The sequence below is a fragment of the Triturus cristatus genome, chromosome 6, assembly GCF_964204655.1.
Source record: "Triturus cristatus chromosome 6, aTriCri1.1, whole genome shotgun sequence".
Classification (NCBI taxonomy): Eukaryota; Metazoa; Chordata; class Amphibia; order Caudata; family Salamandridae; genus Triturus; species Triturus cristatus.
The window spans coordinates 613,694,627-613,712,179 of NC_140589.1; the positions used below are offsets into that span (position 1 = coordinate 613,694,627).

The 17,553-nt window shown below is 47.3% G+C and overlaps 1 protein-coding gene across 1 annotated transcript in view; it reads left to right on the plus strand.

The window, feature by feature from the left end:
- CFAP206 (cilia and flagella associated protein 206) overlaps positions 1-17,553 on the plus strand; it is a 334,518-nt gene that overhangs the window by 231,917 nt on the left and 85,048 nt on the right. Inside the window, exons 10-11 of the mRNA XM_085609221.1 lie at positions 1,121-1,261; positions 10,102-10,295. Of these exons, the coding sequence (XP_085465347.1) occupies positions 1,121-1,261; positions 10,102-10,295 (335 nt within the window). The remainder of the gene's footprint in view (positions 1-1,120; positions 1,262-10,101; positions 10,296-17,553) is intronic.

The window sequence follows — 17,553 nt, forward strand, 5'->3', positions numbered from 1 at the left end:
ACCTTCAAGAAATGCACTTGAATGCAACATGGGCTTGTGACTTTGAAGTAGATTCTGGGCTGGTCGCGTGCCAAAAAAAAATATATTTGCTTTCCCTGGTTGGTGGAAAACACTAAGGAGGCTGCCCCCTTCAGTGTCGCCCTGTGGATAAACTATTGGTTAACACTGAGCAGTTGCACAACGTGATGCCCGTACTTGGATTGTAGCACAGACCAGAAAAAGGGCATCGCAGTGGAGGCCACTTGTGGAGTCCTCGCACTGTACCCTTTTCATGGCTCCATAAAAATTGTAAAATATCTCATCAAATACTGGTGTTCCTCAGGTTTTTTTTTCTTGCCTTCTTCAATCCCGATTTTGTTAACTTCGAGACACCTGTGTAGATTCTCTGGAACGTTTACCACCATTACTTCTACTGCCCCGTGAAAGGATAGCTTAATTGCACAAGAAAAGCTACTAAACAGCCTGTTAGCATTGTGACTGAGGTAAGGGCATTAGCATTAATGTAGACATTCACCAAACTGTCGTGCTGGCAAAATGTACCACTGATATTTAATTTTTTTACATAAATTATATTCATATTATGGTTTTTTTTGCAAAACAATCCAAAGATGGCAACACTGTATTTAAAATATTAGTTTTCCTTTGGTTAATATATTTTTACACCAGACTGCCCTTCTTCCTATAGATAGTAAACTTCTGCACTGCGTCCAGGGACACCAAGGGGCTCAGTTTGGTAGTAAATGTTTATTCTTCAAATTCTGGAGGGAAATTATGTGGTGGACGTTTTCCACTTTTATTCGGCTGGTGATTCATCTCTTGATGTAGCATTTCTTGCACAATTGGGGGATTTTCTAATAATACCCAACTCCACATCCCCCACTAGATAACTGTCATGTCCTCATTCGACAAGAAAGTACCGGTTTGCCTGTAAATCAGTGTATGTTTTGTATCTTCAACAGGTCTCTACACGTGTTTTTATCTCTTTTATGGGCTTTAGGAAACTGACAAATTTAACATTCATGTTATTCCGTTTCTAATTATTTAAGCATAACACTTAAAGTATTACCAATTTTGAAATTATAAGACATTCCTTGATCAAAATGTTTTCTTTTTTCTGCAGGAAAGAGAATTAATGTTTCTGATTTCAAAGATCAAGACTGGTTTTTCCCAGAAAACACGGCTAACTTTGAGAGACTTCCTATTCAGTACCATGGATTTTGTGGCTATACTCTAGTTGCACAGGATGGCCTTCTCTTGCCGGGTATGTCGAATGAATCAAAAATGTGCAAACGTGTGTAATGCTTGATAAGTGGACAAGCAGATACTGTGGTTCTTTGTTCCTCAGCCTCATTCTGTAGTTTGTTTGCTTTGAGGATGGGGTGATGCATGAACATGGAGTGTGTGTGTATAGTTTCTTTGGAAGGTGAATGAAAGGTGAAACACAGTAGCTGTCCTTCCACAACAGACTGTGCCAGCTCAAGGTCTATGGTGCTCTCGATTCAGAGGTTTCTACGCGGTGATCTAGAGCTGGTTCACATACACTGCAGAGACACAAATGTGTATGAAGGAAGTCTCACCTTACTCATGCAGGAAACACAAGCAAGATATCAAAGTCTGCACTGGGACAATTCAGACTACACAGCATATTCCTGTTCTTCTAACACATATAGCACCGACAGGCATGATAACGATGCTACCCCTATATATATGACTGCTGCTGGAGCAAGACTATACAAGTTGAGACCTTTTTTTAATTCAAGCACATTGGCTAGAAATTCGTCACGGGCCAGCTCTCCCACGTAATTGTAGATGACGTGGTACTGTCATTGAGGATTATTTTCCAAAGGTATGCAAACTTCCCACTTTTCTTTATAAAGGTACACAAGGTGCATAGGGAACATTAATGTTGCCAGTATGCGTGAAAAGTACTTTTGGGATGCTCTGCCCAGACTGACACCAGCTTAATGTTACCTGTATTTCTGGTGTTTGTCCAAAATATCGAGTTGGAAATACTATTTTACCATAATATCATGGGGTTTAAATCATGACATCAAAAATATCCTCGTTAGGTATATTGTAGGGAAGAATATTGATTTATAGTGTTGTTTTTAATAACATTGTTAAAAATATGTTTATTACATTGCATATATACAGATATATATGTTATAGGTTTTTTTTTTTTTTTGCTCCAGTACCGCCAGACCCATGTAGAAACCGCCCGCCAGATCGGGAGTTTTCTCCTGTCTGGCGCGTGGTTCTTTGGCATTCCCAAGGCGGTGACTATGAAATAGGCACCGCAATGGGAGGTCAAAGGCAGTACTGCTGCAGTCCATGCCGTGCAGGTACTGGTGTGCATGCACACAGGGGGTACATGTTGTGCCACCCTATGCGCATTCACATGGCGTGAGGCACAAGGGGGCCTTGTAGGGCCCCCTTTCTTTCCTTACCGCTACACTCTTCATGGCGGTCGCCGCACCATGAAAAGTGTGGCAGTGAGGAAACTCGTAATATGCTTGGCAGGGCTGCAGGGGCCCCGCTGCTCAGCTTTTAGAGTTAGGTAGCAGGAGTTCATTGACACTTATCTAAGGACCACAGGACCTTAGGGAAACTACTTAGGGGTCTGAGCTAATCCCAGTAGAAGCCCCAGCAGGGTAGAGGGCAGTTCCAGTTGGAATTGAACAGCTGGGCTGTTCAAGAAAGTGGGCTTTTTGCATCCAGCTGACTCTTGGAAACCACTTCTTGGTCCTGGGTACAAGTGGGTGTAGGTCCAGCCCTTAGGGTTCTCCTCACAGATCACAGCAACAGGCCCAGCCCTTCTTCTGTCTTCCACAGGTCCAGCAGTGTTCTGAAGAGGGTACTGGGGGTGCACCATTTATGCCCAGTGCCAGCATGTGGGCATTAATGCGGGGAACCCACTGGCCACTCCCTGACCCCACCAAGACGTGGGGTTTGTGAACACCAAGGCAGGGTTTGCAAAGTTCGGGTCCCCTCTGCGGTTGGCAAACCCTGCCAAGGGGTCAAAAACTCCTGTGGCAAAATCTACTTTTTTCATTCCAGACCCAAACCCACCTAAGCTAGGGAGTCAGCGGATATTACCTCTGACTGCTTATGGCTCCTTCACTGTTTTTTCAGGATGAGGGGACTGAATCCAGCGCCCTGTAATGGCAGGCGCAACAAAACTTTCTATGTTACATACTGAAACAGAAGACTGTCGAGTACTAGTCATTGTGGTCCCCTCACAAGTCTCCAGTTAAATAAAATTAATGAAGAGTCCCATGTTGGATGCAAAAGTACAAAAGTCCTTTATTACGGATGTAAGAAAATGCCTCTTTCTGTATGGTCACTCCCAATTTTTTTCAGACTAATACTGCTAGTCATTTTGAGTCTGTACACTGGGAAACTGCTGACCAGGTCCCAGTGCATGTGTGCTGACTACCTAAAACATGTTGAAATTAGCTACACTCCTGATTGGCATTTTTAACTTACCTAGGTATATGTTACAAAAGTGTACCCAGTGCCTGTTACGTAAATATCACTAATGGATTGTAGCGCATTTTGTGGCACTACCAAAGTGACAATGCAAAGCATATCTTAAGTCTTACCCCTGCAGCCTGGGTATGCAGTGTTAAAACTGCCAATTTCTACTTGGCAAAACAACAACTTGCCTGGCCTAAACCTTCCTTTTCAATGTGTTTAATTTACCCCTTAGATCGATCTTAAATGCCTATAGGACATGGTGCATGGTATTTAAAAAGTAGGACATGGGGGGGGGCGTGGCTAGCAGCCGACAGCAATGGCCACAGCCTAGGAGACCTCCGCGCTCACTAGAACTCGCCCCGTAAATCCTGCCATTAATCTGCTTCCACGGCGACGAATAACGTTTGCACCAACCACCGGAAGACATCGGCGGCAATCAGGCACTGTCTCAGGGCTGTCGGGGCTGCCTCAGGGACCACATCAGCGGGGCCGGGGGTGTGGCCTACTTCCCGGGAATGCAACCGGGGACTGGAGTGGAAAAACGCAGCCGGGGAGGCGGCGCCCGGCGCGGGACCACTCAGGGGACGGAGGCGGCGCTCCGGACGACGCAGCGGGGCCTCGGCCCGAAGAAATAAGGGGTGCTGGCCCTCGGTAACTCTCTGGAGGCATTATGGACGTGGACCCAGGCCTTGTGACGGTGGAACCCCCAAGGAGACGCCAGGCGGCAGGACGGGGTGAGCGGAAAGAAGAGGGGACGAGGCAATCCGGACCGGACGCATTGGGTTTCTGGGGTGCTCCGGAGAGGGGAGGACACAGGAGCCCGGGCCCCCCCCCCGAATCTGCGAAGTGGGGACGCCCCAGAAGAGAAGTTGGACCGGTTCTCTGGGCGCTGGGTGCGCGGCCCGAGATCACGGCGTGTCCCTGGGTGCGGGCCAGTTTGGCCCCAACGGAGAATGCGGGGATGAGCCCGGGCCTGGATTTCGACACAACGGCCACTGGTATATTAGGAGAGTGCTCTGGGGCCGCAAATTAGCTGGTGAACAGCGACGTGCTGAGCAAAGGTGACTGAATTTCGCGCCAGACCCCCCCCCCTCGCAGTCCTACCAGGTTGTATAAGAGACACATATTGGAAAGATACACCGCAGCGGCAGTGGGCTGCGAAGGTGCTCCCCAGCACGATTCTACAACACGAACTGTGAAGAGCAGGAGTATACCGGACAACGACTCCCTGCACAAGCGGCGGCGAGGGAAGGAGGGAAACCCTAAAGGCCGAGCGCTGACCTTTCCGGCGCAGTCTGGCAGCGGCGACTACCGACTTCCCTAACGATTGCCCACTACGCCGCGCGACGGGGCAAGCACCATGGGGGGGAAAGGCCAACGTGGGACGCAAGCAGGAAAATTGGACAAGTATGCCTACCGTGTAGAGAGGTCACGGACCCCAGAGACTCACGGGAAGAGTGAGGACGAAGTGCAGGCCGGTCAGCCTTAGGAGATTACCCTGCATGATGTAATGCGCACACTGACTCAAATGCAAACATCGATAGGTACGATCTCCACAGACATTACACTGCTAAGGGCAGACGTGTCCAAAATTAATGACAGGCTGAAAGAGGTGGATGACACGACGGCGAGCCTGTCCACGGAGACAACGCTGCTACAAAACAAAGTGAGGTCTCTGGAAAGGGTGCAGAAACAACTGGAGGCAAAACTGGATGACCAAGAAGGGCGCTCCCGCCGCAATAACATCCGCTTAGTGGGAGTGCCGGAGACCGTACGCGGTCCGGCACTGGACTTGTTTGTGGAAGACCTAGTTAAGACTAAACTCCAACCGAGAGGTCTGTCGGGGTTTTTCTCAGTGGAACGTGCGCACAGGGTGCCAGGAGGGGCGCACAAACCAGGAGCCCCGCCGCGACCTATACTAGCCACAATTTTCAACTTCCGCGACCGGGACGCCATTTTACAGACAGCGCGAGTCGCTCCCCCGCTCCAAGTGGAGAATAGCAAAGTAGAGATATACCCGGACTACACAGCGCTAGTAACCAAGCAGCAAAGAGACTGGAGGTAAAGAAAGAACTCAGGAGGAGAGAACTGAAATATGCAACACACTTGCCCAGAGGAATATCAGACCACTCCTCGATACTGATAACCTACTCATCAGGCATCCCAGACAGGCGTAGGCTCTTCCCGATTTACCCATATTATTTAACAATTAAAGAGATCAAGAAAACATTGGTCACCGCCACAAAACAATACTTTACTGAGAACGAACGCACGGTGAAGTCACCAGCGACGCTCTGGGAAGCCTATAAAACGGTCCTGCGGGGCCAGGCCATATCATCCGTGTCACACCACAAGAAACGACAACGCCAACGCCAACAACTCCATACGTTAGAAGAGAACCTGCAAAGGGCAGAGGCGGAATTTGCCGCCGACATCACGGCAGCAACCACGCACGGGCTACAGCTAGCACAACAAGAGTACAAGACATTTGTATGGGAGGAGGCGAAATCTAGACTTCAGACTACAAAGCACACAGTATACGAACAGGGAGACAAAGCAGGTAAACTGCTGGCATGGTTAGACAAGAAAGACAAAGCAAATAGGTGGATAGCGGAACTAGCCACACAGAATGGCACGACAATCACAGACCCCCAGGCCATAGTATAGGAACTGGCGGCACACTATGAACGTATCTATACGCCAACAGCCACGGCCACCATAGAAGACAACAGAGCCTTCCTGCACGACATCCAAATGCCAACGTTGGCTCAGACGGCAGTGCACGCACTTGAGGCGGACATTACACAGGAAGAAACGACTCAGGCGATACTCGCACTCCACACTGGTAAAGCCCTGGGACCTAATGGTATCCCGGTGGAGCTCTTCAGGCACATGGCTACGGTCCTAACACCCCACCTATTGAACATGTGCAAAGATAGCTTAGAGAAGGGGGAACTTCCCAGGGACCAGCGCCTGGCAACGATAGTAGCGATACACAAGCCGGGCAAACCGACAAACAGTTGCATGTCATACAGGCCCATATCTCTGATCAACGCAGAAGCAAAGATACTTGCCAAGATGCTTGCAATGCGGCTGCAGCCCTATTTGGGGGCGGTGGTTCACCCGGATCAATCGGGGTTTATGCCTCACCGGAACACGGCACAAAACCTGAGACGAGTGCATAGTGTCATGGCACGCAAATCCCTAATTAAAGAGGACGCTATAATCCTTTCCTTGGACGCACAAATGGCGTTCGATATGGTGGAGTGGCCATTCTTATTCGCGGTACTTCACCATTTGGGTTTCGGTCCCAATTTCATAAAATGGGTGGAACTGCTCTATACGAAACCGATGGCACAGGTGGTGGCCAATGGGAGAATCTCAGACACCTTCCCACTGGCAAAAGGGACACGGCAGGGATATCCATTATCACCGCTCCTATTTGCACTAGTACTGGAGCCCTTGGCGGCAGGGATACGACAAGACCAAGTAATCCGTGGGCTCAAGTGGGCTCCGGGATGGGAGGACCGAATATCGCTCTACGCGGATGACATACTCCTTTATCTGGCCTCGCCGACCCGCTCCCTCAATTGCCTCATGGATATTTGTGCGGCGTTCGGCCGGGTTTCAGGATATACAATAAACTGGACGAAATCGCATATTTATGTCCTCTCAGGCGATCAGCCTCGCCTCCCACGCAATTGTGCTGCCAAGATAGTGCCGGAGGGGTTCAAATATCTGGGCATCCATATCGCAGCGCAGGAAGCCCACTTCATAGCTGAAAATCTCAAGAAACCTCTGGAGCGGTTCCGCAGAGATGTGCAGTGCTGGCGTGCACTGCCGCTCACCATATTAGGCAGGGCGGCCCTCTTTAAAATGATGGCACTCCCGAGGTTTCTATACGCCCTGCAGAATACACCATTTCCGATCACCCCATCATATTTCAGGGAAATCAATAACGAACTAAACAAGCTGCTGTGGGATGGCAAGGCGACGCATATAGCGATGCACAAATTAGTGAAGGGCTGGTATGATGGAGGAATAGCGCTCCCCAACATTAAGGTATACTACTGGGCCTCACACCTGGCGGTAATTAACCAATGGCTTCACGCTGCGCAGGAAGACCCGGCCTATCGCATGGATAGGCATCTGTTGGGTGTAGACAATCTTATGGGAGTACTCTACAACAGGAATCAACGTAAACATCTCATAGGCCCCACAGCCCATACAATTAAGATCTGGCACGAAGTACAGAGGGATATGGGTTGGGAAGGAGTCATCACACAGGCGGCACCGCTCTGGGACACAAATAAACTAGGAAGGCTAAAGAACACGAAGGGATTCAGACAATGGGACCTGATCGGTATTTCGAGGGTGGGGGACGTGTGGAAGAAGGGGTAGACCATCCCGTTCACGCAGCTGCAACAGAGCTATGGGTTGGCTGATACAGAGACGTTTAGATACTTACAAATACGGCATGCACTAACAGCACTAATACCACACGGAACAAAACTGCCAGAATCCTCACCCCTCGAAGACAGGCTCCTTACTGACCATATGACGAAGAAAGCTATCTCACTCACATACAAAAAAATCATAAATAACCAACCAGACCCGACACAAACCCTAAAAGCTAGATGGGAGACTGACGTGGGTGAACTGGATGAGACGGACTTGCAGGAAGCATTGGCATCCACAAGAGAAGTGGCGATTTCAGCTAAATTTAAATTAATACAACTGAAGATACTACATCGTACCTACTACACCAGGACACTACTGCATAAATTGCACAGAGCCGATACACCGCTTTGCATTAGGCAATGTGGGGAGCCGGGCAGAACTATTGGAAAGCAATAGTGCGCACAATCGCGCAGGTAACTGGTATAACACGGGTTCCTGAACCAAGGGGTTGCATATTGAACGTCTGGGAGGGCGTTGACCTCAATCAGGCAGTGCAAACATGGGTAGCACTAGGGATGGCCTTAGCAAAAAGAGATATTGCGCAGCAATGGGGAGCCAGGCAAGTCCTGACACTCCGAAAGTGGTGCAATGGAATGGACGAACTAATGGTAACTGAAAAATCGGTCTACATACACAGAGGTTGCCCCCAAAAATGGAATAAGATATGGGGGAAGTGGAATGAATATCGGGGCAACATCTGTGATCCCCCACAGGAAGACTCTCTATCAGATACTTCCGACTAGCTGGGGTGTGCATAAAGAACACTGATGAGAGGTGGTTTGATGCGGTTAAAGAGGCGGGTGCAAAGGGACTGGGTCATTACGGCACGGCAAAGGCTGATACGAGGAAGATGTAATGTACATTGTGTAGAACTATATGGTATTGCAGAAATGGTTGGAAATGAAAATGTTAATAAAACGAGTTTTAAAAAAAAGAAAAAGTAGGACATGTACAGTCTATGTTCTACTTGCCCTGGTAGTGAAAAACCTGGAAAATCGTATTTCACTGTGTCAAGACTGCATGACACACAAAACAGAATTGGAATGCATTCTAACACCTGATAATGCTTAACTTCAGCTTGGGATTAGCTAGAAAAATTATTCAAGGACTTGTTTTAATACTAATTTAAAATTCAACTTTGTAAACAAATGTTATTGACTTTTACATGTCATTCAGCGTAATCACTCTCCGTGGTGGCAATGTACAAATATCACGAGCAGGTGAATGCATCGTTTGGTATCCCCTACCTGGCCTAACCATCTCACTTTTAAAAAGTTGTCATTTCCTGCCATGGCCAAATGTTCCTTTTTGCCAGTGTTCATTTTCGCCCAGGAACTAAATGGATCCTTGATTAGGTGTGAAGTGGCTCCCAGGGCTGGAATAAAGGAGAAGGGTTGGCCTTCTCCTGAAAGGGTGGCAATATGGACTGTTCCCATGAATTTAATTAACTTCAAAGCATGCCTACACTGTCACAGGCAGATGTACCTCACACCTGGGCCTTTCCCTTCCATTGTCCTGCTAGCTAGCCAGACACCACTCCTAGTGGGAGACAGACTGTCCCCAGAATTGGCCTGATTTGGAGTGATCACAAGGGTGGGCTTGCCCCTTATCATAGCCACACCTGTGGGTGAGCACAAGGAGCTCTGCAGAGGAGAAGAAAGTTTCTGCCATGTTGGTTTTAGGCAGAGAGGGGCACTTAGGGATAGTTTACAGTAAAACACACAGAAATTGCTGCAAAGATGGGTGCACCTGGGTCCCTGTTGTACTGTCTGTCATGTTCCAAGTCACAGAACACATTGAGGTCAAGCAAGGACTGAAGTGTCTGAAAGAGCTTGTGAATACCTAAAAATGAAAAAAAAATGGGGAGGGGGCTCCCTCTTGGCGGCTCAGAGGTCATGCAGAGCGAGTGTTGGCCTTGTACGGCAGGTTAAGCGCAGGATCTAGCCAACAGACAAACGCTGCGACTAAATCCCAATGAGCACGCAAAAGGCTCGGTGCACCGGTGGTTATCCGTCTGCAGTGGGTTGGGCCAAGCGGTTAACCCTCACTGCACACATCATAAAGAGGAATAAAGGTGGTGCATTAGTAGTGGTGACATTTGTAATTACCATCTTATTACATTGTTTAATTTTATGTTGCTTTGTTTGCTCTTGATTTTTTTAGGTGATCCCGACATTGGAATTTTAAAACACAATGAAAAATATTATGTTTTCAGTTCCAAGGAATCTGCATCTGAATTTGCAAAGAATCCTGACAAATACATATCTTTAATTGGAGAGAGAGCTAAACAATCAGCAGAACTAATTCAGCTTCTCGAACTTCACCAGCAGTTTGCTTCCATTACCCCTTACTCCCAGGTAAGATGGAGGCGGCGCGGGCATGCTGTGCCGCTAGATTTATCCATTTTGTGTCTCTCGATTATGACTGAAGTAAGAGTGTGCAGAAATGCACTTTTTTCCTCCATAAACACTTGTGTCTACTTGAACAATAAAACCTAAGCTTTTGCAACATTCGTATAACAAAGAATAAGGCCTGCAGTCTATTTGTTTATGCGTAAAACTAGCCTTGGGACATTCCATTCAGAAGTTTTAAACAGTGTGAGAGTGTGTGTTTGTTTGGTCATGTGTCATATTAATGTCGGAAGTATAATAAATCATTGAGTAAAATGTTGGAGGACTGTCTCTAAAACGTGTATAGTAGTATTGTGAGTACCATGCACACATAATGGGGTGCTTTTTTGACTTACGTTGAAAATAGGCATCCTTGGGCCAAATGGATTATGCCAAAGTTTCGCTCAATCCATTCTCCCTTTATATAATTCCGTAGAGTCAGAGGCAGGCGAAGTTTGAAACTCTGAGTGTAAAAAACGAAGTACAACAAGGATGGTCAGACTGCAAACTGAGTGAAAATGTGGGTAAAATGTGCTTGTGGTTTTTGTTTTGATTGCTTGCCCACTACAGTAGTCTACAGTTTTTGCACATGATTGCACCAGATTTCCACGAACTGTTAATGAGAGGGAGCAAGGCTAGGAGTAATGCAGTAAATATAGATACTGCGAGTGATCCTGAGAAAATTGTCTTTGAACTTGGTCACATATTTGTGGCCCAATTCACAAACCTTTCAATAAGTAGCTTTGTCTTACTCCTGTCTTTGATGTGAGTCATAAAGGAACTTCCAGGTCTGATTCAAAAGCAGTTCCTGTGCTCTGAGTGATTAACAGGAGCAAGGTATACTTACTTGAGAAGACCCTTTATAATCAAGCCTTACTCCTGTTAAATCATCAGTAAGTCAAACATATGCCTGGAGTTAGGCATACCTTCTCATGGAACATTCTTTGTTTATCAGGCCAAGATAGTCAGGGGCAACTCACACTTCAGCCTGGAGTAAGAAGTGGTTGTTCATAAAAATATCTTTCTGAATCTTGGAATTACCTGCTGATAAATGCTTACGTGTAGTGTGGAACCTCCATTATTGAATATTATCGCCAAACCCTTTTTATACTTCTGCAATTGCCATGAAAAACAGACTTCAAATATGTCATTTAACTCTATTTTGTTTCTACGTGGTATCCTTCAGAATCCCTATTGAAAGTGTTGGCATGTCTGGCATGCTGTACTCCCGCTTGTTACTTCCTAAGTAACTGTAAAACCTATTACAGTCCCAACATATTCCTCTTCCAATTTCCAAATGTTGGGAAATACTTAGAGAGAAGTCAGTTGGTGAAGATGTCCCAGGCGATGCTTCAGCTTTGTTTCTACACACACAGATACCAAATATATTGATTTTTGCCGCCTGGAGAAAGCAAGGCAAGTGGGTAAATTTTGCGTGGTCTTTAACAAAAAATCTAAGGCTGTACTACCTTTGCAAAAAGAATATGGGCCTCATGTAGGTAAATAAATTTTACCGGTTCTTAAATACCGAGCCGTACCGAATCGGTAAATTAGAACCGGTAAGTTATATGTAGGTAAAAATTCGGTAACAGTTACCGATTCGGTAACAGTCGGTAAATACGAATCGGAATTCACCGAATCGGTAAATACCGAGGTGGTATCCACCGAATCGGTAAATACCGAGGTGGTATCTACCGAATCGGAAAATACCGAGGTGGTATCTACCGAATCGGAAAATACCGAATCGGTACGTACGGATTCGGTAAATAACATCACATGACTTGACGAAACAGCTAATCCTGTGCAACGACAGCCCACCCAACCAGGAACTGCCCACACCCAGGCAGGTGTACACAATTAGCCGAAGTGGCCACACCCAGGCAGGTGTACATAATTAGCCGACCCTGGAGAGGCTTGGAGTGCAGAGGAGAGGCAGAGAGCAGTTGCATGTGCGAGCGGGAAACGAACAGCATGTCCAGCCAGAGAACACAGAAAGACGGAGGGGAAAGGAGGAGGAAGCTCAAATTCAGCCCCAAGGAACTCCAGGTGCTGGTGGAGGAGGTGGTGAAGCAGCACCAGAAGCTGTTTGGGAGGCAATCCCTGCAAGTGCCTGAGGCCGAAAAGCGCAACATATGGCTGGCCATCCAGGCGCAGGTCAATGCTGTGGGAGTGACCCACAGGGACATTGAGGTCCTCAAAAAGCGCTGGTATGACCTGAGGATTGTGACCAAGAGGAAGATGGGCGACATCCAGAAGGAGGCCAGCCAGACCGGAGGTGGAACCAACAGGGCACCTGCCCTCACCGAACTGGAGGAGCTGGTGGCGGCCACACTCGAGCAAGAGAGCGTCGTGGGTCTTGGGGACGCCGACAGCTCTGCCAGAGCCGCAACACACCAAGGTAAGACGAAAGCACAGCAATGTAGCCTCCCCTACCCCTATCCCACATCCCCCATTGTGAAACGAGAATCACACTGCAGTCCACACGTGTCAGTGCAGACAGGCAATACATTCCGGGAGATGTAGTCAGGGCAACACTAACCATGACGTAAATGTTACAGGGCAACAAGGCATGTCACGCACTCGAGGCACAAGGAGACAGAGGACAGATTGGAATGTGAAATGATTTATTGTGACGCTTGCAATGCAGCCCTTCGGGGACACTGAGCCAATGTTGTTTTTCTGTCCACAGATGTGACATCATGCAGTACAGGGCATGCTGCAGGGGAGACGGCACACCGGCCACAAAAATCACCTCTATCCAGCACGAGTTCAGACCAGGGAGCAGGCCCACTTGCAGCCGCACCACCTACGCAGCCAGCCTCGCCGCACACAGAGCCAGCATCACCTCACCGAGAGCCAGCATCACCACCACCAGAGCCAGCATCGCCACTCATGTTCGATTCACCGGCCACATCTCCGCTTGCAGGTGTGAGAATGAGGAGGCGTCCAGCAGCCAGGCTACGAGCCTTAGACACCTCGTCAGACGACAGCATGGGCCCAGAAGACCGCACCGGGCCCCAGGAAGGGAGCCATCCCACTGTGCCCCACACCTCACAGGCAGCACAGACGGGAGCAAGAGGGCGCCGCAGGTCGCGTGTCCAGAGTCCACCAGCACCCACTGACGGCCATGGTGTCTTCTTGGGGCTCGAGGGCCAAATGTTGAAGCAACAGCGCCTGCAATCAAAGGCAGTTATGTCAGTCCAGAGGCACATGCGGGTGATGAAGACAAGCTTAGTCAACATGGACACAAACATTGGCGGCATGGCTGCGGGCATTCGGGACATGTCCCAGTCAATCCAGCAGTTGTGCAGCAAATTAGATGCTGACATCGAAGCACGGCGCCGGGAACGCCAGAGAAGGGACACTACCAGCAGGGCACTCAACCGTCTGGCAACTGCGACTTCCCTACTTTGCCGGCGCTCTGTGACGATGCAGGAGGGCCTAACACAGTGCTGCAGCGACCTGTCTCGGGGGATGGTGCAGGTGACAAGTGCACTAGGGGTGCTATTGACTAGTCAGGCGTCGACAACTGCTGCAGGGGATGCTGCGGAGAGCATCGACACCAGCAGCAGCATCACACCCCCCGTCCCCGAAGCACGCAGGAGCAGCAGGCGGCTTGGGGTTGGCTCTAGTGAGGATGCACAGGCCGTGCAATCCACCACTGCAGCGCGTATGCGCAAACATTGATGTGGCCCTGCTTATCCACTTGCCATTGGGTGACGTAACCCTGGACATACTCATTGTATAGATGGCATATTGCCAGATTGGCCTGTTCATGTGTTCATGGCGTGGTGCCACATTAAACTACGTCATGACTTCTCACAACTCGCTGTGTCCCCTCACTTACTCAGAAATAGTTGCATGTGATCTCTGCCCGTCTCTCTCTCCCATCGATTGCAGTTGGCACTCTAGCTGCGCTGCCCTCTGGCTGGCCTGACTCATCCTCGTTGTCCTCAAAATATGTTAGTTCCACATCTGTACCTTTTTTCGTGGCAAGGTTGTGCAGCATTGCACAAGTGGCAATTATCTTGCAGCAGGTGATGGGTTTGTACTGGCGTGCGCCTCCGCTCTTGTGGAGGCAGCGGAACCTGCTCTTCAGTAGTCCAAACGTGCGCTCCACCACATTGCGTGTTGTTTTGTGGGCCACGTTGTATCGTCTCTCACTCTGGGTTGCCGGGTGTAGGTAGGGAGTGAGGATGAATGAACGGCATGCATATGCACTGTCGCCTGGATGAGTAAAAGGGAACCATCAGGTACATGCCTCTATACACTCTGATTTGCAGGTTTCAAGGGGTGTCACTGTTACTTACCCAGCAGGTATCCCTCTCCGAATTCTCCGGCACTCAGTCGTGTGTAGATCCCACTATTCTGGAAGATGTAAGAGTCGTGGGTGCTCCCAGGAAACTTTGCAACAATATCTGTGATGATGTTCCCTGCATCACAGATCACCTGCACATTGATGGAGTGGGTGGACTTCCTGTTCCTGTAGATGTGCTCTGTATCAGCTGGTGGACAGATTGGGATGTGTGTACCATCAATACAGCCGATGACATGGGGGAACTGTGCCATGTGATAAAAGTCTGTTTTTGTTTTCTGCAGTGCAGCCTGTGTGTTTGGGAAGCTTATGTAGTGGTGCATTCTCTGCATCATGGCATCCAGGAACTTCCTGAAGAAACGGGACAGGCAACTCTGGGATACACCACCCACCGCAGCTGTCACCACCTGATAACTGCCGGATGCCAGTAGATGTAGGCTGCAGAGCACCTGCACATGTGGTGGTATGGCGTGCGCCCTTCTTGTTGGCTGGTCCAGGAGTGGGTGCAGGTCCCTTATCAGGTCCATGATGGTTTCGGGGTGTAGCCTGTACCTCTCATGTATCTCTGCATCAGTCAGCTGGAATAGTGTGATGCGCTGTCTGTAGATTTGTTCCTCCCGTCGCCACACCCTCAGTCCTGCTGCCTGTAGACGTAGGCGCCTTGCAATGACGTACATGGCGGCCATGTTGTCCACGCTGTTGCATTTTGGGATTGCTTATGTGCATTGTTGATGGTTACCACCTGCTTTCCATCCGTGTTAATTACCGACTCTTATTTACCGATTTTCCTGGATTTCTTAATTACCGACTGCTCCTACATGTCATTTTAAATTTTTACCACTTCATATTTACCACTTCATATTTACCGATTCGTTAAATGTGTATTCGGTAAATATGAATCGGTATTTTAGAATTCGGTAACTATGAATCGGTATTTACCGCCTCATATTTACCGAAAAGTGGTTTTTGGACTCCTACATCTCACTTGTCTGAATACCGGTCGGTAACGGCATATTTACCGAAAATCGGCCGTTACCGACCGGTATTTCGCTACCTACATGAGGCCCTATATGTGGTATTTTCCAGATGGATTTCCCAATGCCATGGCAGTGATATCCAGCCATATTCATGATGCATTTTACTTCTTGTCCGACAGGTCAAGGAAACTGCCCTCAGAGTGCAATTAAATGTCAATATAAATTTATTTCGGTTTACATAAAAACCATAAATCACATAAATTAAATCAGCAGACAAAACAGTATGAATGAGTAAAATAAATTACAGATTCAATATATAGGGCCACATGTATCAACATTTGGAATTGTGATTACCTAATTGCAATTTTCTATGAATAAATATTAATGAGGTAAGGTTTGTTACCCCCTAGGAATCGCTAAAATCACCGGAATGGTGGCCTGCTGTGGTCAGCAGACCACCATGTCCGTGATTGCATTTCAATAAATCAAATGTTTTTTTCTCAATGCAGCCCAGTTTCCTTAAAGAAAAACGGGTTGCCTTTAAAAAAGAAAAATGAAAAGTTTTATTTTCATTTTTTAGGAGCAGGCAGCGGTTTGTGGGACCACTGCCTGCTCTCAAAAAACGTTTTTACAACCATTGCCAAGGATGAAGTGGTCCCATTTGCAAATGAGTTACCACCAACTCGAAGTTGGTGGTAAAACGCTAATGTTTTGCGACCACATAGACAGTCACAAAACATACATACATACCGCTACGATTCAGTATTTGGGAGGGATGCCCTAAACACGCCCCTTCCAAATACCTTTATCGCAAACCCATTTTGTGAATCGTTAACAGATTACCTAATCGCAAAATAGCATTTGATACATGGGAAAAGGCTTTTTTGAGTTCGCAAACAGTCCGATTATGCAAACCTGCCTGTTTGTGAACGCAAAATTGCTTGACACATGTGGCCCTTTGTGAGCAATTAAAAGTTCATGTACTTATAAAATGCCTAATTAATCAGATATCATGTTTTTTATTTTAAAAGCTTTGCGTTAAAAATCCCTCACATAGAAACAGGCCAATGGGCAAGATAACAATTGTATAAAAACAAAACAGGTTGATCTAGAGCTTATAGAACCTCTAGATCTTATACCGATCAATGACCCACCTTTGAACACTGTATTTACTGTGCCCCTCTTTGTATACTCGACTGTCACTGACAAATGTTGTAAAGCGCTCCGATACCTTCAGGTCTGGCTACCGCTATATAAAACTCCAAAATAAAAATCTCAACAAAGGGATAAGATATTGCTGGTGCGGGGTTTTGTAAAATTCACAGAAAAAAGTGAAGCACCTTGGAGTTTAAATTGGCAGTTGAATACAAAGACGAGGATTAGAAAAATCAAAGAGCATGCCCCGCCTTTGAAGGAGGACAACATACAGTGCATAGACCCCATTCTGAATTCTGTTAACAACCATTGATTAAAGTATTATATATGTTTCTATTTATTTGTATTATTAAAGAAAACAAGTGCTAGAAAACACATGATGCATGTAGGTGCATGTTTATTCAATCATCACAGTAATCTGAATCGTTATCATATTATGAAACTTGGACCAGTTTTCCTCTTCATGTCGACACTTTATACTCCTAAAGTCTGCACTTTTAATATTGTTTATCAGGGATTTGTTCCTCTGTTGGTCCTCTATATGTTCTCCAGGGTTTCTATATCTTGCCCCATTTCTTCGGAAAACCCCATCCATTCTAAGTCACTCTTCCACTTATGCAGTTCTGGGGCCTGCACCCCTTTAGCTGGCAATGTTTAGCCTAGCGAATATTAATCCTAGTCTGAAGAAGGTCTTAAATCTGTTGAGGCAGGTTTCACCCCAAATTTCTAAGACGTATAGTATAGGTTCAACTTGTATTTTTGTTGCCACAAAATCGTT